At 43.4% G+C, this 27,688-nt stretch overlaps 2 protein-coding genes across 9 annotated transcripts in view; one reads left to right on the top strand and one right to left on the bottom strand.

The window, feature by feature from the left end:
- ift57 (intraflagellar transport 57 homolog (Chlamydomonas)) overlaps positions 1-8,536 on the bottom strand; it is a 34,563-nt gene extending 26,027 nt beyond the window's left edge. For both annotated transcript variants that reach the window (XR_011349781.1, XM_069913303.1), the window contains exons 1-2: positions 8,265-8,536; positions 5,505-5,667 (exon numbers count right to left, since the gene is read on the bottom strand). Coding sequence is in view for 1 of the 2 variants with exons in the window: in XM_069913303.1 (XP_069769404.1) it covers positions 5,505-5,667; positions 8,265-8,419 (318 nt within the window). In the remaining variant the exon portion in view is untranslated. The remainder of the gene's footprint in view (positions 1-5,504; positions 5,668-8,264) is intronic.
- Positions 8,537-8,567: 31 nt separating this feature from the next.
- Positions 8,568-27,688, top strand: part of dnah5l (dynein, axonemal, heavy chain 5 like) — a 425,035-nt gene continuing 405,914 nt past the window's right edge. For 6 of the 7 annotated variants that reach the window (XM_069913291.1, XM_069913294.1, XM_069913296.1 and 3 more), the window contains exon 1: positions 8,598-8,668. Coding sequence is in view for 1 of the 7 variants with exons in the window: in XM_069913293.1 (XP_069769394.1) it covers positions 8,635-8,668 (34 nt within the window). In the remaining 6 variants the exon portion in view is untranslated. Of the gene's footprint in view, positions 8,669-27,688 lie in introns of all 7 variants that reach the window. The other variant, XM_069913293.1, reaches the window with a different exon arrangement.

A 27,688-nucleotide genomic window follows, 5' to 3' on the forward strand; every position in this document is an offset into this window, starting at 1 on the left:
TCAGGTTATAAGATTAATTGGGATAAAAGTGAGATTTTACCATTAGCTGTTGATGATTATACTCAATGTATGAAAATAGTTCAATTTAAATGGTCAGATCAAAATATTTAGGTATTAAAATTGATAATCAGATCATTTATATTCACTCAACTATTTACCTTTATTTAAATAAATTAAAGAGGATTTAAATAGATGGAAAGAATGACCTATAACATTAATAAGTAGGATTCATTGCATTAAGATTAATGTTTTTCCTAGAACTCTGTATCTTTTTCAATCTATTCCTTGTAAGGTTCCTTTAAAATTTTTTAAAGATTTAAACTCTATAATAAGAAAGTTCTTGTGGGTAGGCAAAATGACAAAGGTTTCTTTACAAAAATGAACTTGGGAATATGAAATGGGAGGTTTGCAGCTTCCAAATTTTCAAAATTATTATAAAGCAGCGCAATTGAGGTTTGTTAATAGAATGTTTGATATGGATAATTTGGTAGTATGGGCTAACATCGAATTATCTAATATTGGTGAAAAAAAAATGATGCAATGTGGCGGCGCACTCTCTTATGGCGAACCGACCCTGGGTGTAATGCCAAGTGGCATGGCAACCATGGGAAGATGGCGCCATCATGGTTTCTCCCTGCCACAAGTCTCCTGCCCAGCGCGCGCCTGGGGCAGCGATTATGATGTAACCACGTACGCGGTGACTGAGCTCACACTGCCCTTAAAGGGGCACGCTCTGAATTTGAATTAAACAGTCATTAACTACATTCAACATGGTGGCTGTGTCTTCCTTGGCTGTGGCCAGCTCCACATTGGTGACCCCGACGAGCCCAGATGCCTCTCTGGTCTCAAGAAGATGGATCCGGCAGAGATCAATGCCGTTGCCATCAAACTGCCCCCCTTCTGAACCCTATCTAGTTCGGGCAGGCGGAGGAACAGTTTCGACTGAGGAACATTTCAGCAGGCGCCACGATGTTCTACCACGTCATGAGCACGCTGGACGAAGAAGTGGCAGCCAGGGTGGACAATCTAATACACAACCCACCGGCCAAGGGTAAATATCCTGCCCTCAAGAACTTGCTCATAAGCACTTTCGGGCTCTCCCCTCAGCATCGTGCGTCTAGACTCCAGCACCTGGACTCCACACCATCGGCCCTCCTGGACAAGATGCTGGCGCTGGTGGAGAATCACAAACCTTGTTTCCTATTCTGTCAGATTTTCCTCGAGCAGATGCCCGAGGACATCCAACTACACCTGATGGATGAGGACTTCACGGATTCACGCCAAGTCGCAGGCCGAGCAGACACCCTCTGGCGCACCAAGAGGGAGAATGAAGCAGCCCTCAGTCAGGATACGTGACAAGGAGCCAGCCGGCCGCAACACTCCCCCAAGCACAAGCTGGAGGAGCACCATCCCACCTGGTGCTTTTACCATCAGTGCTGGGGAGCGCATGTTCGTAAGTGCCAACAGCTATGTAACTACGAGGGAAACAACCTGGCCAGCCACCGTTGATGGCTGCGACGGCTGGCCACGTGAACAGCCTCCTTCACGTAACTGACAAGTACACTGGCCAGTATTTCCTGTTGGACATAGGTGTGGAGCTTAGCATCCTGCCCCCAACTGCCCTCGATACACGCACCCAATCTCATGGTCCCACCCTGCGGGCAGCCAACTGTTCTGCCACCAAGACCTTTGGTTCCCGAAGGGCACAGATCCAGATCGGGAAATAGAAATTCCGCTGGAAGTTTGTCTTAGCCTCAGTGGTGTTAGCCTTGTTAGGGTCCCACTTCCTGAGGGCACACGGATGGATGGTCGACATGAAGGGCAAGAGGATGGTCAATGCTTAGCACTTTCCATTCGGTGCACCTGGATGCCTGCAAGCCCGAGATCACCGCCATCGACACTTCCAGGGAAGAGTATTCGAGCATATTCCATGAGTTCCACGCCATCCTACAACCACAATTCAGCGCCACCTTACCCTCAAGGGGTATACCACCATATCTCCACACAGGGCCCCACCTGAGCAGATGCAGCTGGCAAAGGAGGAGTTTTCCCAAATGCAGGAGTTGGGGGTCATCTGTCGCTCAGACAATGCCTGGGAATCCCCCCTCCACATGGGACCCAAATCCTCCGGGGGCTGGAGGCCCTGCAGTGATTACCGGCGCTTGACCAACACGACCACACCGGACAGGTATCTGGTTCCCTACATTCAAGAATTCTCGGCCAACCTCACAGCCTGCAAGTCTCCTCCAAGGTCGATCTGGTGCGGGGGTATCATTAGATCCTGGTCCACCCCGAGGACATCGGCAAGACGGTGATCATCACCCCTTTTGGCCTCTTTGAATTCCTGAGTATGCCCTTCGGGCTCAAGAACATGACCCAGAATTTTCAGCGCCTCATGGACGTAGTGGGTAGGAACTTGGACTTTGTGTTTATCTACCTGGATGATATCGCCAGCCGCAACCACGAAGAGCACAAGGCCCACCTCTGTACCCTGTTTGTCCAACTGGCGGAGTTCGGCCTCACAGTCAACGTGGCCAAGTGCCAGTTCGGCAAGCAAACGCTGCAGTTCCTGGGGCACATCATCTCGGCAGCAGGGGCAGCACCGGTGCCAGAGAAGGTCGCGGCCGTCCACCAGTTCCCCAAGCCAACCAACCTCAAGGGCCTGCAGGAGTTCATGAGGATGGTGAATTTTTATCATCAGTTCATCCCTGGCGCTGCCTGCACCACCATACCACCACTGTTCGCATTGATCGCTGCTAAGGAGAAAGTCCTGGCCTGGTCGGAGGAAGCAGATACCGTTTTTGCTGCAACAAAGGAGGCCCTCGCCAACACAACTCTATTGGTGCACCCACACCCAGAGGCACACACGGCACTCTCGGTGGATGCCTTAGCCACAGCAGTAGGGGGTGTACTCGAGCAGTGGCTCAATGGATAGTGGCACCCACTGGCCTTCTTCAGCAAACAGCTGTGCCTGCCGGAGCTCAAGGACAGCGCTTTTGACCGGGAGCTCCTGGTGCTGTACCTGATACTTTCTGGAGGGCAGGCCCTTCACGGTGTTCACGGACAAGCCCCTCACGCAAGCCTTCGCGATGGCCAAAGATCCATGGTCGGCTTGTCAGCAATACCACCTCTCCTACGTGTCGAAGTTCATCACCGACATCCGGCACAGGGCTGGTAAAGACGTCGTGGCAGACGTGCTCTCTTGTTTGGCTATCAACGCTCTCGTCCCCAGCCTTGACTACACACAATTGGCACAGGGCCAGAAGCAGGACACAGAGATGCAGGCTCTCCGGACCGCCATCTCTGGCCTCAAACTCCAGGACATTCAGTTGCCCAACAGCCTGGACACACTGCTCTGTGACATCTCCACCAGCTCACCGCGCCCAGTAGTCCCACCGCAGTGGAGGTTGAGCGTTTTCAACTTAGTCCACGACGTAGCCCACCCCGCGGTGAAGACATCGGTGCAAATGGTGGCAGAGTGGTTTGTTTGGCACGGGCTCAAAAAGCAGGTGGCTGAGATGGCAAAGAACTGCACCAGGAGCTAGATCTCCAAGGTCTGCCAACATATGCGGGCCCCAATCCAGCAATTCGACCCGGTGATGCAGAGATTTCAGCATATCCACGTTGACATCGTAGGCCCCTTCTCACAATAGTCGATCGAACCATAAGATGGCCGGAGGCCATTCTCATCAAAGAGGTTTCTGCAGAGACGTGTGCCAGGAACTTAGCCACTGGATCGCCAGGTTCAGGGTTCTGGCGCACATCACCAGTGACAGAGGTGCCCAGTTCATCTCCGTGCTCTGGGCTCAGCTGGCGAACCTCCGGGGGGGGGGGGGTGTTAAACTCCATCACACCACAAACTACCACCTGCAAGCAAATGGTTTGGTGGAGAGGTTTCGTCGTCATCTGAAATCCACCCTCATGGATCACCTCACCAGCCAAGGACGGGCAGACAAATTGCCCTGGGTCCTCCTTGGAATCCGAACAGCACCCAAGGAGGACCTACAAGCGTCTTCTGCGGAACTGGTATACAGCACGCCGCTCTCACTGCCCAGTGATTTCTTTGGCCAGGATCCCAACTCCACATCCAAGCACGCAAACCTGTTGGCGGATCTCCGTAAGAAGCTCTCCTCGCTAGCCCCCCGCCTCCCTCGCATCATGGCACCTGGACGACACATCGTCCCAAAGAGCTGGACTCGGCGGAATTTGTATTTGTTCAGCGCAGCCAACATACGGCACCTCTGCAACGCCCGTACGAAGGTCCGTACAAGGTCCTCCAGCAGTCCGCCAGAACTTTCACTTTGGACATAGCGGGAAAAAATGAACTTTTCACCGTGGACCATTTGAAGGCAGCGCACTTGAACCTATTACGGCTGGTGCAAACGGCCATACATGGTGGCTCTGCCTTTCCTGGCTGTGGCCAGCTCCACAGCATTTATAAATGGAATACTAAGTTATTAATTATTAATAATGGTCCAGCGATTTTGAGACATTTAATTGAATTATGGAATAAAATAAACTATGAGATATCTACCCAGGGAAAATTACAGCAAAGACACCTCTATATCGGAATAAACATTTTTCATTTACTCTTAATAATCAGTTTTTGATAATATGGAATCAAAGAAATTAAAACAGTACAAAATTGTTATGAGGCTGGTTATTTTATTTCTTTTGAGAGAATGGAAGAAAAATATCTAATTCCAAATAATATTCTTTTTTGTTATCAAGTTAAAGTGTTGCTATTTGATAATTTTGGGCATACTTTGAGATTACCAAGACAAGCAAGTTTTGAAACTTTAGTAAAAATAAATTTATTTCTGAAATGTATAAACTGTTACAAAGTAAAATGTCTAAATTAGATATTCATAAACTGAGATTGAAGTGGGAAGAGAATTTGGGAATTACAATTGACCATGATTATTGGAGATTGATTTGTAAGGATAGTATGTCTAAGATTATTAATGTTCAATATAGTTTAGTTCATTATAATTTTTTTTGCATCAATTCTATTCAACTCCTCAGAAATTCAAGAAATATAATTTAAGTTCTTCAGATTTATGTTTTAGATTAAAAAAAAAGAAATACGCTCTTTTTTTTTACATTCAACTTGGTTAATTGATAAGGTTAAACTTTTTTTGGAGATGGTTTAAGGAATTTTTAAAGTAAGTTTTAAAGATTCAATTACCAATAGACCCAACATTGTTTTTATTAGTAATGTTCAAGGTTGAGTTTGATTTTGAGGTTGATTAAGTATCAAATTACCACTGGCTCGTGACGACGGCTCCATGTGGGAGCAATGGCCATCTTCGTAACCCATGATCTCCACATAGCTGGAACCGCTCTGCCAGACATCTTGAATACAATTATTTCCTCAATACCGATGTGACAAATTATTTGCTCATCGGATGTAATATTTACGATTATAGTGAACGTAATTACATGTTCTCTTCCCCCCCCCCCCCCCCCCACACACTTTGAGTTGAAGTACTTTTAATACTCACCAATGAACGGAGCTCTGTTAGAATATTAGTTATTGTTGCATTGGGATCATCATATTCTTGTGGTTGCTCAAATAAGCGTCCTGTCTGGTTTAGCAGCCAAGCGGCTAATGATGTAAACATGTAGAACTGTTCACCAGGGTTTGTGGGGAGAGCAAAATAGTGTCTGTTCAAATAAACATTTTGATAAATAACTCAAAGATATGGAATAAATTCATCATTGTCTGATAAATGTATTATTTACATTTATAACAAACTAGGTACCTGCTTGCTGGAAGGTTCCCGCCCCCCCCCCCCCCCCCATCCCCCACCAAACCCCAACCCCACCCCAAGTACATTCATTACTTCTGATTTAAAAATGAGGTATTGAGTGGCTCAATTAAAGATTTGGAAGGAACTAAACACATTTTTTCTGTGGTTTCAATTTGAGAAAGAAATATAAAGCTTGGTAAAGATTTAAAATTGAAGGAAGGGAAGATAAATATTAGGGAACATAAACATGTGAAGCCAGGCAGTTATGCAATAGTAGAAACACAAAATGCTGGAGAAACTCAGCTGGTCAAACAGTGACCCTTATGTAGCAAAGGTAAAAATACCCAACCAATGTTTCGGACTTCAGTCCTTCGATGTAATGGAAGTGAGTTGGTGGGCATCCGAACAAAAGGATGGGGGGGCGGAAGAGGGGGTGACAAAGGCAGGATATGATAAGTAGAGAAGGGAGGGAGGGGACAGCAGTGATAAGGGGGAAGGAAGGATGGAGGGGAAAACTGGAAAAGGGGAGGGGAAAGTAAAGGAAAGCTGGTTAGCAGAAAGAGTTGATGTTAATGTCATCTGGCTAGAGAGTGCCCAGATGGAAAATGTGTAGTTCCTGCAATCTGCGGGTGGTCAGGGTGGGACAGTACATAAAGCCATGGACAGACACATGAGCATTGGAGTGTGACTCAGAATTGAAATGATTGGCTTCTGGGAGGTCTTTGTTATGGCAGAGGGAACTGAGGTGCTCAGCGAAGCGGCTAGCCAATATGTGACCAGTCTCTCCAATGTGGAGAAGGCCATAAAGGGAAATCAGTCGGGCAGAGGGAGATGAAGGAGAGGCAACACCAAACTTCCAGCAGCCACACATTCTTCACACTTCATGAAAACAATAACAAATGCAAGAATTATTAAGAACATTAGACAGAGGAACTGAAATGGATCACCATCTCAAACTCATCCATCCTTATACAAAGATCTTGTTCTTATGCCTTCACAGACATCCAAGATAAAGACTTAGCACCCACTGAGCAAAGAAATTTAATTCCTATTCTAATTTATTGTTTAATAACTAGTTCTCAAATCTTTAGTCAATGAACACATTCTCACCTTTACACTGATGAATCATTTCAAAACTTTGTATATTGTAAAAGGGTCCTAAACATTGCCTCTTTGATGACAGACTTGTCATTTCAGGAATTAAAACAAAACAATCTGGTGGATGAATTTAGCAGGTTGAGCAGCATCAGTGGCAGTAAAAGAATGGTCAATCTTCCACTTAGACAAAGTGCAGAGGAGAGATAGCTAGTATGACAGGGTGGGAGGGGTTGGACAGGGGCCAGTAGGAATTAGTGAACTGGGGAGGAGTGAAGGATGGTGGAATGAAGAAAAGGCTGAGCCAGTTGATTGGCAGGTGCCAAACGTAAAGAGAGGCAAGAAAAAAAGGTCAGGTGAAGGAAGACTAGTCATGCAGTAGAGTGGGATCTCTCATGAGTGATCCCAGGAATCAGCCTACTAAATCTTTGTTATACTGTCTCTCTATAGCAAGCATATCTAATACTTTGTGATAATTTTGCAAACGTCCTTAATTTATGAATCAGTGTTTTACTACAAAACATTAATAAATTTGCCTTTAACTTCTTTTGTTCATTCTTTTATTCATATATATTGTATAATCTTTCAGCCTCAACAGTAATAGAAATCAGGTTACAGTTAAGAGTGTGAACTCAAGACTTACACCAGAAATCTGAGTGCATAGTTCAAAACATTTCAAGTTGCATTCAAATAATCCTGCACTAAGGAAATATCTTCTTTCATACCACAGACATTAGATCAAGACCATGTTTAGCCATTATGCTTTTAAACAATTGCAATTATATAGCACTATCATCTGCACCGTCGACAATACGGAAACATTTCCATATCAGTCAGTCCATAAACGGCAGAAAATTTAATCTGATCAATTGCCATCCTATTGATCTCAATCATTAGAAAAAAAAAACATCAAAGATGTCAATTTCAAAGCCATCATTGCATTTAAGCACAATTAACCTGTTCATCAACGCTTAATTTGGATATTATCAGAATCACGTAGCTATATATTTCGCCACAGCCTTGGTTCCAGATAAAGAATAGCCCTTCACTAAATCCTGCTAGGTACTACTACACCCAAATTTCAAAAGCGGCCATTCCATTCCTCGATTGGGTTCGAAACACGGACATAGCCCGAGGTCTTGAAAACACTTTTTCTTTGCCCTATTGCTAAGTGCCCTTTCTGAAGAGTTTTGTTAACTACACTCTTTAAAAAAATACCAACGTACAAAGTTGCTCAGTCTTCAAGTAGCAAACCATTAGGACATGGCATTAACGCATAATACGTTGAGGGAGGCTTGGGTAAAGTGAGGGAGATCGAGTGCCGACTATTCTCTGACAAGGATGCTCGATCGAGTCCGGGGAGAAGACTGCCCGACTCTCCCTCCCCGCGCTTACAGCAGCAGAACGGCTGCACACCTGGACAGGGCCTTCATGTTGTTCTTTCGGATGAGATTCTCCTCGTAGTTCATCAGCTTTAGTTTGTCCAGCAGGTCCTCCATAGTGACAAACATCTGGTACTGGGCGCCAGGGCCCCGCTCCCCTTCATCACCACGCCGGCCCTCTTCAGCCATTGGGCTTTGGCCACCCCTTGGTCGCTCAAAAGTCCCCGCGGACCCGTCTCCGCACCGAACCAGCCTCCGGAATCCGAGCGCTGCGCAGCGACCAGGGGAGTTCACGGTGTGCGGACGCCCGCGTATCCAGGAAGTGACGACATAAACCCCAGCGATTGGCTCGCTGTGAAGAGAGGAAGATTGCCAACTGCAGTGGCGTGGGTCGACGATATTTAATGCTGAGCAACGTACGTCCATCGGCTCATTTCGGTAAGAACGAGTGAGAAACAAGACACGCGTATGTTACTGATCTGATTGTCATGAGTTGAAGGCAGTTTGCGATAGTACTTTAACGGTAGAGTACACAAGTTACAGAGTTTCATAAATAGGTGCGTGTCCTGGGTAAACTTGTACCTCTCACTTTGTTCGTTTTAGATTGGTCACAGTGTTTGAGCTACCGAAAGAAAATAGACACACACATCGAGAGCAGTTCAGTGTATACAAATGTTTATTACAAATTCAAAAGATGATATCAAACTACAATATGCAAGTCCTTCCCAATTATACTTATCAACGCCTGGACTGGTCCCAACTGTCGAAGCAAGGCAACGACCGCACACTTGTAGTAGGTTGTCGGGGCTCCGGTAGCAGCTTCTCCACCTCTCCCGACCGGGAGGTTGGCTGGACTCTAGAAGTTCTTCTTCTTGCTGAGAGATGTTGCCACCTCTCGGAGAGTCTCAAACTTCAGCAGCAGGACCATGGCTTATATTACCCTAACCCTTTAACCCTAACCCAGCACAGCAAGAAAGATAAGTGAGCAAGCTAGCATGCTTAGGCTTCTATGGAATAACATAATTTTCAGCTTATCACTTTGAATACAATGGTTTATTTTGCATCAAGGCTAGGCCTCTGAGAGTCTGTGACCAAAACAAGCAGGAAGATTAAATGTTCTTGGTACACAGATGTCCTTTCGTCAGATAACTGCATCTCGGTGGAATTTAGCTTATGTCTCCTGATTCTGAAACACAAGCAGGTTCTCAACCTTGCAGAAGCAAAGGCCGCAAAAGTAAAAAAAACACGGTTAGAATCTTCCATTACAGTGCGTAGAGTACAAGAGAAAGGAAATCTTGACGATTCAACCAGAACTGGAGTAGGGTAGAATTCTGTTCATTCTTTTGGTGATGCTAGACAAGTAGGTTGTCCCAACTGTTGTATGTTACGCAGCAGAATAATAAATGGTCCAGCGAACCTGGTAAGTTTGAAAGGAGCATAGGAAACATGGTCCTTATGAATTTCAAGTGAGAGAGGGGAACAAATGCAGATAAGTTTCAAAGATAAACATAGTCACAGAACAGCAGAGAAACAAATCTTTCAACCAAACTTGTCCATGATTCTGTAATGTCTATTTATGCTAATACAATTTGTCCACACAATGCACTTATCGCTCCACTCCTTTCTGTTCTAAGTACTTGTTCAAATGCCTTTAAAACATTGTTATATTTTCCTCTACCACTCCCTCTGGTAGCATGTTCCATATGCTAAACAGCACTGATCATAGCATGAACTCTGTGGTGCACCACTTGTTACAGATTTTCAGTTAGAAAAACACCTGAAGAACATGTTCCTCTTTCTCCTTGCTAAACCACTTTCCTCTGCCTTCTATCAGCAAATAAGGAGTGTGGGATACAGAACTGGACTTTAAAAAGAGTGGAGGAATTGGGCTCTGATGAGCTTAAACTGAGCAGAGGCAATTGGGCTCTGGTGAGTTTAAAAGATGCTCCAGTTTTACTGATAACCCTACTATGCAGCAATTTATCAAAATACTTCTGGAAATGTATCCAACCAATTTATGATAACTGAGCAATTTGGATGGCAGTGTAGTTAACAGAGTTAATTTGCAGATGACCCCAAAATTAATGGTGTAGTGAACAATAGGATCTAGATCAGTTGGGAAGGTGGGCCAAGGAATGGCAAATGAAATTTCACTCTATCAAACTAGGGTAGGATTAAGAAAGTAAATGGCAGGACATTGGAAAGTGTTGTAGAACAGAAAGACCTAGATCAGGGTAACAGGTCACTTCAGCCCACCGCTCTGTGCAACCCAATTAACTTACACCCCTGGTATGTACTTGTGGGCTGAAATGGCCTGTTGTCTAAATTAAAAGGTTGGCCACCCCTGATTGACAGCAGCAATCATCAAGGATCCAGATGATATCTGTTCTTGTTGCTACCATCAGGAAAGAGGTGTAGGTGTCATGAGACCTTCAACACCTGGTTCAGAAACAGCTATTATCCCTCCACTATCCGACCTCAATAACAAACTCAATCATGAATTTATTTAAGGACTCTTACTTTTGCACAAATTTCTTTTCCTCTCTGTATTGCACAGACAGTTTGTTTACATTTTTTATTTGTTTACATGTGTATGTTGAGTCAGTTTTTTTTGCAATGTTAGTAGGTGCCTTGCCCACAGGAAAAAGTATGTAATTTATGTAGTAGAGCCATAGAACATTGTAACACAGAAACAGGCCCCTTTGGCCCTAATAGTCTGTGCCAAAATAATTTTTTGCCTAGTCGCACTGACCTGCACCCAGACCATAGCCCTCCATACCTCTCCCATCCATGTACCTGTTCAAATTCCTCTTGAATGTTAAACTTCAGCTTGCATTCACCCCCTCGTTCCCCCCCCCCAAAACCTTTCCCCTTTCACTCTTAACCCCATGTACTTTGGTTTGTATCTTGCCTACCCTCAGTGGAAAAAGCCTATCTACATTTACTCTGTCTGTCCCCCTCATAATTTTAAATATCTCTAACAAATCTCCCCTCATTCTTCTAGGTTCTGGGGAATAAAGTCCTAACCTGTTTAACCTTTCCCTGTAACTCAGTTCCTGAAGTTCGGGGATCATCCTAGTTAATCTTCCCTGCACTCTTTCTAATTGATATCTTTCATGTCGTTAGGTGATCAAAACTGGACACAATAATCCAGATTTGGCCTTACCACTGTCTTACACAACTTTAACATAATATTTCAACTCCTGCACTCAATACTTTGATTTATGAAGGCCAATATGCCAAAAGCTTTCTGTACAATCCAATCCACCTGTGAAAAGCCACTTTCAGGGAATTGTGTATCTGTATTCCCAGATCCCTCTGTTCCACTACACTCCTCAGTGTTCTATAATTTGCTGTGAATGTCCTTTCAAAATGCAACACCACAGACTTCTCTGAATTGAATATCATCTGTCATCTTTCAGCCCATTTTACTAGCTGGTCCAGATTTCTCTGCAAGCTTTATAAACCTTCTTTGCTGTCCACAACACCTCCAATCTTTGTGTCATCTATAATCTTGCTGATCCATTTTACCACATTATCATCCAGATCATTGATGTAGATGACAAACAAGAATCATCCCAGCACTGTTCCTTGAGGCACACCTTTAATCGTAGTCCTCCAGTCTGAGAAACAATCATCAACTACTTCTCTCTGGCTTCTCCCATTGAGCCATTGTTGAATCTAGTACACTACTACACCATGAATACCTAGCGCCTGAACCTTCCTGACCAACCTCCTATGCGTGTCATTGTCTAAGGCCTTACTAAGGTCCATACAGCCTTTCCTTCAGCCACATTCCTGGTAACCTCGAAAAACTTTTGATTGGTTAAACATGACCTACCACACACAAAGCCATACTTTGATGAAAGGCTCAACCCGAAATGTCATTTATGTATCTCTGCCACATAAAGGGCACTGTTTGACATGCTGAGTCTCTGCAGCATTGTGTTTTTACTTCAACCATTGTATCATTGTATCCATAGAATTCTATGTTTTACCCCATGCACAAAGCCATGTTGACTTTCCCTAATCAGTCATGGCTATCTAAATAATTGTATATCCAATCTCTTCAAAAACCTTCTGATAATTTACCTACTACTGACGTCAGGCTTATAATTTCCATGGTTACTTTTGGAGCCTTTTTTTAAAACCACTGAACAACTTGAGTTACCCTCCAATGCTCTGGTATCACAACTGTGGCTAAGGACATTTTAAAGAGCCCCTGCAATTTCTACACTAGCTTCCCTCAAGGGAATATCTTGTCAGGCCCTAGGGATTTATCCCCCTTTATTTGCTTTAAGACAGCAATTAATTCCTCCTCTTTAATCAGTATAGGTTCCATGACCTCACTGCTTATTTTTCTTACTTCCCATGACTGTGCCTGTTTCCTGAGTGAATACTAATGAAATAAAAACATTTAAGACCTCTCCCATCTCTTGTAGCTCCATACTAAGCTGACCACTCTAATCTTCAAGGAGACCAATTTTGTCCATTACTGTCCTTTTGCTCTTAATGTACCTGTAGAAACCCTTAGGATTTTCCTTTACATTGTCTACCAAAGCAACCTCATTTCTTCTTTTAACCCTCCTGATTTCTTTCTTGAGATTTTTCTTGCATATTTTAGACTCCTCAAGTACTTCATTTGCTCCATGTTGCCTATACCTGTAATATACCTCTTTCAACTTTCAAACCAGATCCCCCAATATCCCTCGAAAACCAAAGCTCCCAATGCCTTCTAACCTTGTCTCTGATCCCAACCGAAACATACAAACTCTGTACTCTCAAAATTTGACCTATGAAGGTCTTCCACTTACCTCGAACTTACCCGAAAACAACTTATCCCAATTAATGTGCTCTAGATCCTTTCTCATTTCCTCAAAATTAGCCTTTCTCCAATTTAGAATCTCAACCCAAGGCTTAGTTCAACCCTTCTCCATAATTAACTTGAAACTAATGGCATTATGATCACTGGACCTAACATTTTCCCCTACACATACTTCTGTCACCTGTCCTGTATTGTTCCCTAATAAGAAATCCAGTATTGCACTCTCTCTAGTTGGTACCTCTATATTGATTTAGAACACTTCCCTGAACACATTTGTCAAACTTCAAGCCATCCAGCCCTTTTACAGTACAGGAGTCCCAGTCAATATGTGGAAAGTTTAAAATCTCCTACCATCACAACCTTGTTTCCTACAGCTATCTCTCTACAGATTTGTTCCTCCAATTCTCGCTGACTGTTGGGCCATCTATAATATAACCCCATAAGTGTGGTCATACCTTTCCCATTCCTCATCTCTACCCATATAGCCTCAGTTGCATGAGCACAGCTGAGATATTTTCCCTGATGTGCAATGCTATTTCTCCCATTTTCTATCACGTCTAAACCAACGGAAGCTTGTAACATTGAGCTGCCAGTTCTGCCCCTCCTGCAACCAAGTTTCATTGATGGCCACAATGTCATGCTCTAATGTCACGTGTCAATCCATGCTCTAACTTATCTGCCTTTCTACAATGTTCCTTACATTGAAATAGATGCACCTGAAAATATTTCCACCACATTCAACCCATTGACTTCTAATGGTGCATGCAATTTAACATAATCTTTTCCCTCCTCCACTCCTTTATCTGCTCTGGCACTCTGGTTCCCCTCCTCTTGAAAATCTAGTTTAAACCCACCAGAGCTTCACTAGCAAACCTTTTACCACAAGGATATCAGTCTCCCTCCAGTTCAGTTGCAAACCATTCCATCAGAACAGGTTCCACCTTCCCTGGAAGAGAGCCCAATGATCCAGAAGCCCTCCCTCCCACACCGTCTTTAGCCACATATTAAGCTGCATTATCCTCCTATTTCTAACCTCACTAGCACGTGGCATGGATAGCAATCCTGAGATGACTACCCTGGAGGTCCTGTCCTTCAACCTAGTGCCTAACTCCCTGAACTCTCCTTGCAGGACCTCCTCACCTTTCTTACTTACATCATTGGTCCCTACGTGGACCACAACATCTGGTTGCTCACCCTCCATCCTGAGAATTCCATGCACTCGATCTAAGATATCTCAGACCATGGCACCAGGGAGGCAACATACCATCTGGATACTCTATCTCCTCCACAGAACCTCTTATCTGCCCCCCTAACTATGGAATCCCCTATCACTACAGCTTGCCTATTTTCCTCCCTTCCCTTCCCTTCTTAGCCACCAGATCAGACTCTGCCCCAGAGACCTGATCTCCATGGTTTGTCCCTGGTAAGTCTCTTCTCCTCCCCATTCTCCCCCCCCCATTCTGCCCCCCCCAGTCTCCCCACCCCCCCAAATCCCAACCAAGTATCCAAAATGGTATACTTGTTATTGAGGGGGACAGCAACACGGGAGTACTGCCTACCTGTTCCCTTTCCCTCTTCTAACTGTCGGCCTTTAACCTTCACACTTAGTGGGATCTTTCCTATCCTTATGAATAATGAAGATTATAGCCTCTGCCCACAATTTAGGGGATTTCCTTTCAATAGGACATAATTATAGACCTTAGCCATAATCAGGGAGACCTCCTCCCTACAACACTTGTAGAATTCTCCCAGAATCCCATCAGTCCCTGGGGACTTGTTATTCTTTAGTTTATTAATAGCTTCCTTTATTCCTGTTCTTCTATACATGCTGCCATTTTTACTGCTTCTTCTTGGGAAAGGAGGGTAGACCTAATCTAGAAAAGAATGTTCTTATCTTCCCCTCTTTGTCTATGATTTCAGGAAAGTCAAAGTTCTTCATAAAAGGGATCCTATCACCTCTGTATATATTTGTATATAGTACTAATGATTGGCTGAGAGTCGTAGCCACACCTACTGGCCAAGTCATAAAGTGCTGCACCTAACCAGACCCAGGTCAGTGTGGACTGGTCAACCTCGATGTACTACGCTCTAGTCTTTTGGTAATAAAAGCCTTGGTTTGAGTCTACAAGCCTTTGAGTCATTCGACGGGCTACATTATCTTCCCCTCTTTGTCTATGAGTTCAGGAGAGTCAGATAGTTCTTCATAAAAGGATGCAAATGTTTCTGCTATTTCTTTTGGTTGTGAAACTAACTTTCAAGAGGCCGGCTGTGAAAGACTTTGGAGACCACTCGATTAACTTTTTTCCGCAACTGAAATTCCAAGAGGTGACCAGGTCTGTTTCCCTTCTCATAACATTTTTGATTCAAAAATCTCAGGGCCCTTCAAAAACTCCTCAAATTAGTGTCTTCTCTGTCTTAATTCATGTAGGGGTTCTTTATTTTTAATGTCATTTTTTGTACTGAATTTAGTTCCTTTACCTTACTTTCCAGGTCTGATTGCTTCTTCAACCTGTTCTTTCTTATTCTATTGATATTTCAATCATTTTACCCCTTATTATTGCTTTAATGGCATCCCACAAGATGAAAGGTGTAACTTCACCATTATCATTGATATCAAAATACTCCATAAACTGTTTAATTTCCTGAATCGGTTAAGGGTCAGCCAATAGAGAAATGTTTGCTCTCCAATATTTAAAACACTTTTATATTTCAAAATCCAGGGTGAGGATTGTAGGTGTGTGGTCACTGATTGTTATTGAGTTTTTTTTACAATCTACTACTTTATCCATATATTATTTCGGAACACAAAATGTATCAATGCATGAATAACTCTCATGTACATTTGAGAAGAAACTAAAGTCCCTCCCCTTTGGGTTTCTGTGTCTCCAAGGGTCTATTAACCCCAGCTCTCCTAACATATTTTAGATCAATGTTTTAGATCTTTTTGTTTGCTTGTTTTCTATTGCTGATCTACTCAGCCTCCCATCCAGAACAGCATTAAAGTCTCCACTGACAATTATCATACCTTTAGCGTTATTTGCGATTATTATTTACAATGTCTCCAAAGAAAGAGGAATAATCTTCCATTGGGGCATAAATATTCAGTATCGATACATCTTTCCTGCTTATTGTACTGATTAGCATGACATATCTCCCCAGTGAATCTTGGACCACTTTTTCTGCAGAGAAGAACACATGCCCATTGAACAAGATTGCCACCCCTTTCCTTTTCCCGTAGGAGGCACAAAATACCTGGACCGTCTACTCTCTCCTGAGCTTTTTATTTTCAATGTCCACCAAATGGGTTTTTTGTATCATTGCTACTAAAATTAACTCTATGTGCCATTTATGTTTCTTGTTTTGGTTGGCCTGAGATACCTCAGACATAATTTAGAGGACAGTGTTGCTGTATTACTGCTCTATGTATGAGAAAACATTTGCAAAACAAGTTAATGCAAGAAAATAAGAAAAAAAAGAGTACTTCCTACCTTACCAACCCAACTGGATACTCAGAACAAATTGATGTGCCAGCTCCTTGTACAGAGGAGAAGAGATGTGACTAGATCTCTCCTGGTGAGCCCACTTTTTGTGTGGTTGCAACTAAATGAGTTTGCTCATAATCCCTCTTTGGGAATCCTAACAGTTATAAAGTAAATATCAGGTATAATCCCCTGCTCTGAGAAAACCCTTTCCAGGCCATCTCCTGGATATTACTTATAAGTAAAATACAGAAATAAAATACAAAACCAGCCTCAGTATGTATTGTTGAACATGGCATAGCCAACTTTCTTTAAAACAACAAACCAAGATATACATATATATTTATTTTATATATATATATATATATATATATATTTATAAATTATACACACACACACACACATTTTTCCTTGTCTGTTCAATAATGATAATAGCCTTTTGGTTTCATTTTCCATTCATCCCTCATTTCTGTACTTGTTTCAAACTTGTCTATTGTTCTTCTCCTGAGGTGCCAAGGAAATTGTGAAGATCTTACTCTAATGGAGCTGATGGTCCTCTTACCCCCGAGTTCCTCTGCTGACAACTGACCAGTGATCCTGTAGCAGTCCTCTATTCAGCTTCTCTCTGGGATCCGTTCTGATAAGGATCCCCATCTTCTCCAGGGTGGGTGCTGCCTCGGTCAGTGTCTTAAAAGCCTTAACTCCAGAGTCTAGAAAAATCCTGATCTGCATTGGGAATGGAGACTTGGCTTTGATGTTTTTCTCCCACAGTTGTCTAATCACCTGTCATACCTCCTTACACTTTCTCTGAATTTCTGGAGAGTAGTCTTGGTCAAAATACACTCTGTCTCCTTTGTATGTTATTTGCTGCTGTTTCCAAACCTGCTGCAGCATGACATTTTTCATGTAATAGTCTAAAAATCTGACTATGATAGATCATGGTAGGGCTTGCTCTGCTCTCATATTCTCTCTAAGGGACCTATGTGCTTTCTCTATATATTTAGATCTTCCAGCAGTTCTAGTGATATCTTTAATAGTTCAGTCACATACCATCTCATGTCATTTTTTTCAAGTTGTGATGAGGAAGGAGGTATGCATGCAGGTGTTGCTCTTTCTGCACTCACAGGAGTAGTTGCCAAGGGGACAATTGATGGAAATTGGTGGGAAGTGCAGATGAGGAAGACACAAAGGGATCAGACATTAGAGAGCAGAGATGGGAAGAGGCAGAGAATATCTCATGCACTGTGAGACTGAGACCACTTGCAAATTGGAGAACAACACATATTTTGTCTGGGCACCCTCCCAACAGTTGTCTTCAACACTAATTTCTCTGGTTTCTGTTAGTTCCCACCATGTTTCTCAGATTTATTTTTTTGTCAGATTTCATTTATGACATCACCTCCAAGCCTGAGATTCCTTTTTCCTGTGATCACGGCAGAATTACCACTAATTGGTAGTGCAAGAAATAAACTGCACACAGTGTGAACATGTAAACATACAAAAGAACTGTAAACAGATAATAAATGCAAACAAACTGACTGCAATACAGGAGAGCAAATAAAATCAATAAAGTGCACAAATAAGAGTCCCTGATTGAGTTTGTTGTCGAGGAGTCTGATGATAGAGGGTAGCATCTGTTCTTGAACCTAGTGGTGCGAGTTTTGTGGCACCTATACCTCTTTCCTGATTGCAACAGTGAGAACATAGCGTGTCCTGGGTGGTGTTGGTTTTTGATGATTGCTGCTGTCCTCCAATGGCAGCGTTTCCTGTAGATGTACTCAGTGGTGGGGAGGGTTTTGCCTGTGATGTCCTGGACCGTGTCCACTACCTTTTGGAGGGCTTTACGCTCAGGGGTATTGGTGTTCCCATACCAAACCATGATGCAGCCAGTCAGCACACTTTTCATCACATATCTGTAGAAATTTGCTGCCTCTCTCCCTATTTCTTATTTCCTCTGTTTCTCTCTCTTTCCCTCTCCTTCTGTGTTTCTTTTCCTCCAGCTCTGCACTCACAGAACCACCCTCCTCCTTGATCAATTCTCACCTTTCCTGTTCCCATTATCAGCTAAAATGAAAATAACATACACAGATACGTTAACATCATCAAAACGTTTAAACATTAAACCTTCAGAATATCAAATTATTAGTAATATTAAAAAAAGTCTCCTTAAACTATAAAAAGCCACATTTAACTTTCTAAGCTTAGTAACGTAAAGACTAAAACTTGTATTTGATTATTATAAAATTTTCCAAACCTAAAATAGATTAACTACATATACGTTATTTGAAAGCTGACCGCAATGTCCCATGGTCATATAATAAACTAATGACACAAAAAACCTACTTTTCCATGGTTAAATAATAAACTACATACAGTATATCATTTGAAGTTTTAATAAGTTAATAATTAAAATTGAATACTGTCAACATTAATAAAGTAAGATTAATAGAATCTATTTAAATCTTTAACATCAAGAAAAACAAAATAAACTAAATACACAAAATAAACAAACTTAAAATATAAAAACACTTAATTAAATTAGTCAATTAACACCAAAAAAAAACCCTTTCAAGATGAGAACAACTCCGAAAACATATTATTAGTTCATATCACACTTGAAGTTGAGACGCAGTCAGCCAAACTTGCGAGCTTCATCTACCGAATTCAAATTTTTTTTAAGGGCATCTTCTAAGGTGATCCGAAGATGGGCTGGATACAACAAAAATAGGTCTAAATCCTTTCTTATGTAACTCTATCATAACATCTCTATATTCTTTCTGTATCTCCATAACTTCAAAGTAGAAATCTTCAACAATTGTTGAATTGTTGATTCTGATAGTTCAAATTTCTATTCTGATGAGCTTCACGAACAACAAGATCCTTCACTTGAAAGTAATGAAATGAAGAATTACCAAATGTGAACAATGTTCCAAGGTTGGCTTGGGGACCAGAGGCCAGTGTGCTCTGTCGAACTTGGGCGTAGTAGAAAAAAAACTCCCTTGGTAACTCACTTCCACAAGTAAATTTGAGAAGAAATCAGTTAATTTCCCTATCTCAGTACAGGTATCTTCTTTTAATCCCAAACGTTTTGATGTCTGCTCCTGCTCTTCAAATCAACCAGCTTCAAGGCTAATTTGGAGTGCTGGCAGACAATGCGTCACATCAAGTTTATCTATACAGTCGTTAGCAGACACCAAACTAACCTCCGCAGTTTCCAAACGATCCTTGTCAGAAATAAAACTTCTCACACATGAGTCTCTTTAAAACTGATGACACAACAAGCTTTATTTACAAGTCTGCAGAGTTGGACTCAACTGGCTTCTCACCAGTTAAGCCCCGATACATACAGTGCATTGATTTTTATACCCTTATTGTTTGCCCTTCCCCTTCTTATTAATACTGTTTTAATTGGTTAGTATTGCAAAAGCATTCGAAGTATAACTGCATTTTTAATTATCACGTTCGTTACGTACGCTGCGAACTCTACATACACTAAATTCTGTTTCTCACCCTTCTTATCAATCTTTTGTCTCCTGCATGTCTCTCACTATGACCATGAAAAGATATGTTTAAAAAAACATATCCAGCTGAACCTTTTGTCCTTGGCTGCTAGTAAGCTCCCTGTCCATTCTGGCTTCCCTTTTTATGATTAATCATCACATTTTAACTTAAGCCATTTTAACCTAAATTCTCTATATATAACAATCCACCCCTTTCTCTCTTTAAAATGTGTGTATTATATATATATATGAATGGGGATTTTAACTTGGGGAAGAGAAACGTTTCATGATAAATTAATCTCGTGCTGAAGTAAAATTCTAACGGGGTCTCCCAGTTCCCCTGGTTGTATAGCCTGCTGGACCATGGAAATCACCAGGCTGTGTAGACAGGGAATAATACAGGGCAAAATAAGTAGGAGGAATAAAATACCTCCGATGACCCACAATAAGGTACGCCACCAGGTTCCTCCAAACCATTTGTCTATCCAATTTAATTTTGCAAAAGGATGCCAGGTTTGAACCGGTACATGGGACAAAGTACGAATATTATCAGCGATTTTTCGAATGGCTTGGCCATTATCATCAATCTGTAAGCAGCAGTTAGTCAAATTAAGCTTTCCACATACACCTCCTTCCGTGGCTAGGAGATAGTCTAGGGCTAGACGGTTCTGATATATAGCAGAGCGCATTTGACCTTGCTGGGATGAAAGTAATTGCAGGGCTAGATCTGTTTGATTTGTAACAATTTCAAGGACTGCTTGCAAGCGAATAATGCGATTTAACATATGAATAGGAGTACGATAACCCCAGGATCCATCTTGAGCCCATGTAGCGGGACCATAATATTGAATTATGCGTTCTGGAGGCCAATCATCTCCCCATTGTCCCAAATGTACCGTGCTAGAGCGGGGTTGACGGTGTAATGTATCAAAAACCTTCACTCCTAATTTATGACCGTGATCGTGGGGTAGGAGGAAAAATTCTGGGCAGATTATTCCTAGGAAACAAGTTCCACTCCACTGTAAGGGGAGACGAGTATAAGCTTTATTACCACATACCCAGAATAATCCATTTGGGGATACTCCATACCCCCTTTCCCAAACTCTTTTAAGAACGGGGTTTGATTGGTATCGTCCTGTGATGGTGGAACTGGTACAATTCCAAAATTGAATACTGCTATTAGACAGGGGTAGGCAATTAGTTTTAAAAACAGTGGATAAGAACCAAGTCAGGGGTTTAGGAAACCAAGTGAAAATACCAGGCGAAATGCAAATCCATACAGCCTTGCAGGGACTTTTTCCTACTGGGTATTTGCCGGTTCGTGAGAGACAATAAAAACCAGAGGGGACGTTAGAGAGAGACCAAGTTTCTCTTGATCTCGTTCGGTTAGTTGTCAATATTCGGGAAATCATGGTCAATGAATTGAGGGACTCCCCCCACCAAGGCCATTGCTCTGACATCCGTGGACCCCCGCAGACCCAACAATTGGTTACATTAAAAGTTCCTGCAATTTTAGTTGCAAGATCTACAAAAAGGTTATCTCCCCCAACTGCATGACCGAAACTTTCATGGTTATTTGGATGGACTCGAACTAAGTCCGGCTGTCTTAAAGGGGCAAGCACTTTCGAGTGTAGAGTGGAACTTTTCATTGGAACAGTACGCTGGTGTATGCAAAACCAGAGTCCATCAGGGCATGGTGAGCCTGAGTCACCCTTCCAACCGTTAAGAGGGAAAGGAGTGGTATTAGGAATCTGTATATAATGACCCATATTATTTCCTTCTTTTTCCACACAAGGGGTATATGGATGTTGGGTGGTATTTTCTGCCCAGCATTTCTCAGGAACTGAGGTATGGAAAATAAAATTACCCTCCATTCTTCCCCAAATGTGGTCCTGAAACAGGACCACTGTGTCTCTGCATTTCTTACATTTCACTCCTGATAAAGACATAGGCAAACTAAGAAAAATCAAAGAACATAACAATAACATTGTGAATCAAGTCTTTCTGTGAAATCGCAAGGTAAGAGGTTTTTCTCCAGGAACACAAGTCCAATCTGAGTTCGTATCAGGGTCCTGAGGCGCCTCTACAGGTCCCTTAAATCTGGATGCGTGCGTCCACCCCTTCTCTCTAGTTCGTGCTGCAGCCTCTGTAGTTAAGAGAACTTGGTATGGACCTTCCCACTGGGGCTGGAGTTTTTCAGTTTTCCAGGTCTTGATGAGAATCCAATCTCCTGGTTCCACTTTGTGTAAAGAAAAGTCTAGAGGCGGTGTTTGTGCCAATAGTCCTCTCTTTCGTAAATCTGTAAGAGAGCGTGACAGTGCCTGTAAATAGTTCCTAACAAATATATCCCCTTCCCCCAAGGTGGGACACCCCTCAACTGTACTCCAGAAGGGAAGCCCAAACATTATTTCATAAGGGGACAATCCTACATCTTTTCGTGGGGCAGTACGAATTCTCAATAAAGCCAGGGGCAGACACTTTATCCAAGGCATTTTAGTTTCCACCATTAATTTTGTCAATTGCATTTTTAGGGTTCCATTCATACGTTCAACCCTCCCTGAGCTTTGTGGATGCCAAGGGGTATGCAATTTCCAAGAGACCTGTAATGCATTACAAATCAATTGCTGGATTTTTGAAGAAAAATGTGGACCCCTGTCTGAGTCTATAGAATCCATTATACCATATCTGGGGATTATCTGCTCTAGGAGGAGGCGAGCTACTGTAGAGGCTGTAGCATTTACTGTTGGGAAGGCTTCCACCCATTGGGTAAAGTGATCTATTATCACCAACAGATACTTCCATCTTTGGACTTGAGGTAACTCTGTGAAGTCGATCTGGATACGTTGAAAAGGGCGTATGGCTAATGGTTGACCTCCCATGGTCCTTGTCCTCATTACTTTCTTATTAATTTTTGTGCATTGGTGACAATTCTGCACCTCCTGTTGGGCCAAGGTGTAGATTCCTTTACACACATATTCTCGAAGCACTGTGTCACATAAGGCTTGGGTGCCCCAGTGGCTCTGATGATGCAGGTGTTTTAAAATATTGCGAGTTATTTCTTTATTTAGAACCATTCTTCCATCTGGTGTCTTCCATGTTCCATCAGGCAGCTGGCTTGCGCCTAGCTGAGCCATGTCCTTTTCTTCCTTAGCAGTGAAAATGGGAGCCTTCTTTATGCCTTGTCTTATTGGGATTAAGGTCAGCAAACGGACTTCTTGTTGCATGGCTGCCCTTTTGGCTTCTTCATCAGCCAGTTTGTTTCCAATTGCTGTCGGGGTATCTCCCCTCTGATGGCTTGGTATGTCTTTTTTTCTTTGGCTTGGCTTGGCGGACGAAGATTTATGGAGGGGGTAAAAAGTCCACGTCAGCTGCAGGCTCGTTTGTGGCTGACCAGTCCGATGCGGGACAGGCAGACACGATTGCAGCGGTTGCAAGGGAAAATTGGTTGGTTGGGGTTGGGTGTTGGGTTTTTCCTCCTTTGCCTTTTGTCAGTGAGGTGGGCTCTGCGGTCTTCTTCAAAGGAGGCTGCTGCCCGCCAAACTGTGAGGCGCCAAGATGCACGGTTTGAGGCGTTATCAGCCCACTGGCGGTGGTCAATGTGGCAGGCACCAAGAGATTTCTTTAGGCAATCCTTGTACCTTTTCTTTGGTGCACCTCTGTCACAGTGGCCAGTGGAGAGCTCGCCATATAATACGATCTTGGGAAGGCGATGGTCCTCCATTCTGGAGACGTGACCCATCCAGCGCAGCTGGATCTTCAGCAGCGTGGACTCGATGCTGTCGACCTCTGCCATCTCGAGTACCTCGACGTTAGGGGTGTGAGCGCTTCAATGGATGTTGAGGATGGAGCGGAGACAACGCTGGTGGAAGCGTTCTAGGAGCCGTAGGTGGTGCCGGTAGAGGACCCATGATTCGGAGCCGAACAGGAGTGTGGGTATGACAACGGCTCTGTATACGGTTATCTTTGTGAGGTTTTTCAGTTGGTTGTTTTTCCAGACTCTTTTGTGTAGTCTTCCAAAGGCGCTATTTGCCTTGGCGAGTCTGTTGTCTATCTCATTGTCGATCCTTGCATCTGATGAAATGGTGCAGCCGAGATAGGTAAACTGGTTGACCGTTTTGAGTTTTGTGTGCCCGATGGAGATGTGGGGGGGCTGGTAGTCATGGTGGGGAGCTGGCTGATGGAGGACCTCAGTTTTCTTCAGGCTGACTTCCAGGCCAAACATTTTGGCAGTTTCCGCAAAGCAGGACGTCAAGCGCTGAAGAGCTGGCTCTGAATGGGCAACTAAAGCGGCATCATCTGCAAAGAGTAGTTCACGGACAAGTTTCTCTTGTGTCTTGGTGTGAGCTTGCAGGCGCCTCAGATTGAAGAGACTGCCATCCGTGCGGTACCGGATGTAAACAGCGTCTTCATTGTTGGGGTCTTTCATGGCTTGGTTCAGCATCATGCTGAAGAAGATTGAAAAGAGGGTTGGTGCGAGAACACAGCCTTGCTTCACGCCATTGTTAATGGAGAAGGGTTCAGAGAGCTCATTTCTGTATCTGACCCGACCTTGTTGGTTTTCGTGCAGTTGGATAATCATGTTGAGGAACTTTGGGGGACATCCGATGCGCTCTAGTATTTGCCAAAGCCCTTTCCTGCTCACGGTGTCGAAGGCTTTGGTGAGGTCAACAAAGGTGATGTAGAGACCTTTGTTTTGTTCTCTGCACTTTTCTTGGAGCTGTCTGAGGGCAAAGACCATGTCAGTGGTTCCTCTGTTTGCGCGAAAGCCGCACTGTGATTCTGACCACTGCTATTTCCTGGGGTAATGTCAAGGCTTCTAAAGTCAGAGTAATCATCTGTTCGTGTGCCAATTCCTTTCCTCTTGATGTAATTAGACCACGCTCCTTCCAGATCTTACCAAAGGTATGCACTACCCCGTATGCGTATTTGGAATCAGTGTAAATCGTTCCAATTTTCTTTGCCAGTATTCTGAGGGCTCTCTGCAAGGCATATAGTTCACAGGACTGTGCTGACCAGCTTCCGGGTAGTCTCGTGGATTCTACTACTTTCCAAGTATTTCCTTCTATTATAGCATACCCACTTCTTCTCATTCCGTCAACATATCTGGCGGAGCCGTCAATGTAGAATTCATATCGTTCTCCCAGCGGAGTATCGCAAAGGTCTTCTCGGGTCTTGGTCTGAAGATCTGTCAACTCGACACAGTCGTGCTCCACCTCTCTCTCTGTTTCACTGCCGTATAAAAACTGAGCTGGGTTGCAGCTATTAATCTTTGCAAACTGTAGATCTTCTCCGACCATTAAAATGGTTTCATACTTTAATATGCGAGAATCAGTCAGCCATCGATGGGCAGTTTGTGTTAATAAAACACTCACAGAATGGGAGGTGTACACAGTCATCTTTCCTCCAAAAGTAAGTTTACGTGCTTCCTCTACCAACAGAGCAGCAGCCGCTACTCCCTGGATACACGTCGGCCATCCGCGAGACACTGGGTCCATCATTTTGGAAAGGAAAGCCACTGGGTGTCGCTGACCGCCTTTTTCCTGTGTTAAAACTCCCACAGCTGTTCCTTGGTTATGAGTGACAAATAGCTGGAAGGGCTGTTTTAAAGAGGGCAGAGTGAGTACTGGGGCTCGTGTCAGGCGATGCTTCAAGTCCTCAAACCATCCCTCCTCCTCCTGGGTCCATTTCAATGGATATTCATTTTCATTTGTCAGCTTTTCATACATAAACTTCACCAAAGCTGAGTAGTCCTCTATCCATAACCTACAGTAACCTAAGAGTCCCAGGAATTGTCTTATTTCCTTCTTATTACGGGGTAACGGCATTCTAGTGATTCCCGCAATCCGTTCAGGGGTAATCCGTTTCTGTCCTTTACTTATCTGGTGTCCCAGATATACCACAGTTCTCTCAACGAACTGTAACTTGTTCCTGGACACCCGTAGACCCTTTTTCCCCAGATAATTCAAAAGTCTAATTGTATCTCCCCTCATTTCTTGTTCCTTGGGTCCTGATAATAGTAAATCGTCCACATACTGCATTAGTTGGGAATCATCAGATTGTGGATAGTCCGCCAGGATTTGTTCTAGCATTTGTCCAAACAGGTTCGGAGATTCAGTGAACCCTTGGGGCAATACAGTCCACCGAAGCTGTCTCCGTCTACCTGTCCATGGATTTTCCCATTCAAACGCAAACATATCTCTACTTTCCTCTTCTAATGGACACGTCCAGAAGGCATCCTTCAAGTTGATAACACTAAACCACTCATGGTCTGGGGGAATCCGACTCATAATAGTATAGGGATTAGGCACCACTGGGTGGTGGGTCTGAACAATAGCATTCAAACTTCTTAGATCCTGAACTAGGCGATAGGATCCATCTGACTTTTTCACTGGGAGTATAGGGGTGTTATAAGGTGACATGCATTCTTCTAATAGTCCGTCTCGTATTAGAGTCTCAATTACCGGCTGTAGCCCTTTTCTCCCTTCCAAAGAAATAGGATACTGACGTTTCCTTACCGGCTGATGTGACATGTAAAGGTGGGATGTCCAGACCTCCTCGATTTCCCTCCTTATACCAGACTCTCTCGTCAATCTGCCGTTCATCCTCTTCCTTTAAAGCACAGAGGTGGACTCGCACTTCTCCATCCACAGGGAGAGCACCCAAACCTAGGAGAGCCTGTAAGTCCCTTCCTAGGAGGTTAAATCCAGCCGACGGTAACAACAAGAGGTCTTGTACCCCTTCTCTTTCTTCCAGTTTCACTGTTACTTGGGGAATTATTGATACCATTCTGGGAGCCCCTTCTATCCCAGAAATTGTCAAATTACTTTTTACAGGCTCAGTTCCGATTGGCACAGTTATTACACTACTTCGTTCCGCTCCTGTGTCCACCATAAACACCACCTCTTCTCCCTTGGGACCAATTTTTAGTTTTACCAGGGGTTCCCTCTTATACTTGGTCCCTAACATTTGGAACCCCTGACCCCCCCTAATCTTCTTCCATAAGTTCGAGGGCACGCAATTCCCTCTTGTATCGGGGGCATTCCCTCTTAAAGTGTCCTTCCTCATTGCAGTAATAGCACTTAACGAACCTCCGGGGTCTTCCCTCTCTTGGATATCTTGGATTGTTTAGAGGAAGGTTTTGTTTTCTTTCCCCTCTGGATTCGGCATTCATCTGTCGGATAGTCTGTACCATAACCTTTGTCGCCCTCTTTTGATCTTCTTCTTCTCTCTGCACATATACTTTTTGCGCCTTTTTTAACAGGTCGCTTAGGGGTTTTTCGCTCCAGTCCTCCTCCTTTTCTAGTTTCTTTCTAATGTCCTGCCATGATTTGGAAACAAATTCAATTCGAATAAGCTGTTCACCCATTGGTGTACTAGGGTCCACGCCCGCATACTGTTGGACATTCTTTCTCACCCTCTCCAAAAAATCAGTAGGGGACTCGTCTTTCCCCTGGTGGTTCCCAAATGCCTTGGTGAAATTGTGACCCTTTGGCACAGCCTCCCGTATCCCTTTAATTGTCCACTCTCTATATTGTCTCATACTTGCCAATCCCTCGGGTGTTCGTTTGTCCCACCTGGGCTCTTTTAAGGGATACTTTTGTTCATGGGGTCTGGGGTCCCCAGGTTGTTCATATTCCCACATGAGGAGGGCAGT

Source organism: Narcine bancroftii, chromosome 1 (genome assembly GCF_036971445.1).
Source record: "Narcine bancroftii isolate sNarBan1 chromosome 1, sNarBan1.hap1, whole genome shotgun sequence".
In the NCBI taxonomy this organism is placed as follows: Eukaryota; Metazoa; Chordata; class Chondrichthyes; order Torpediniformes; family Narcinidae; genus Narcine; species Narcine bancroftii.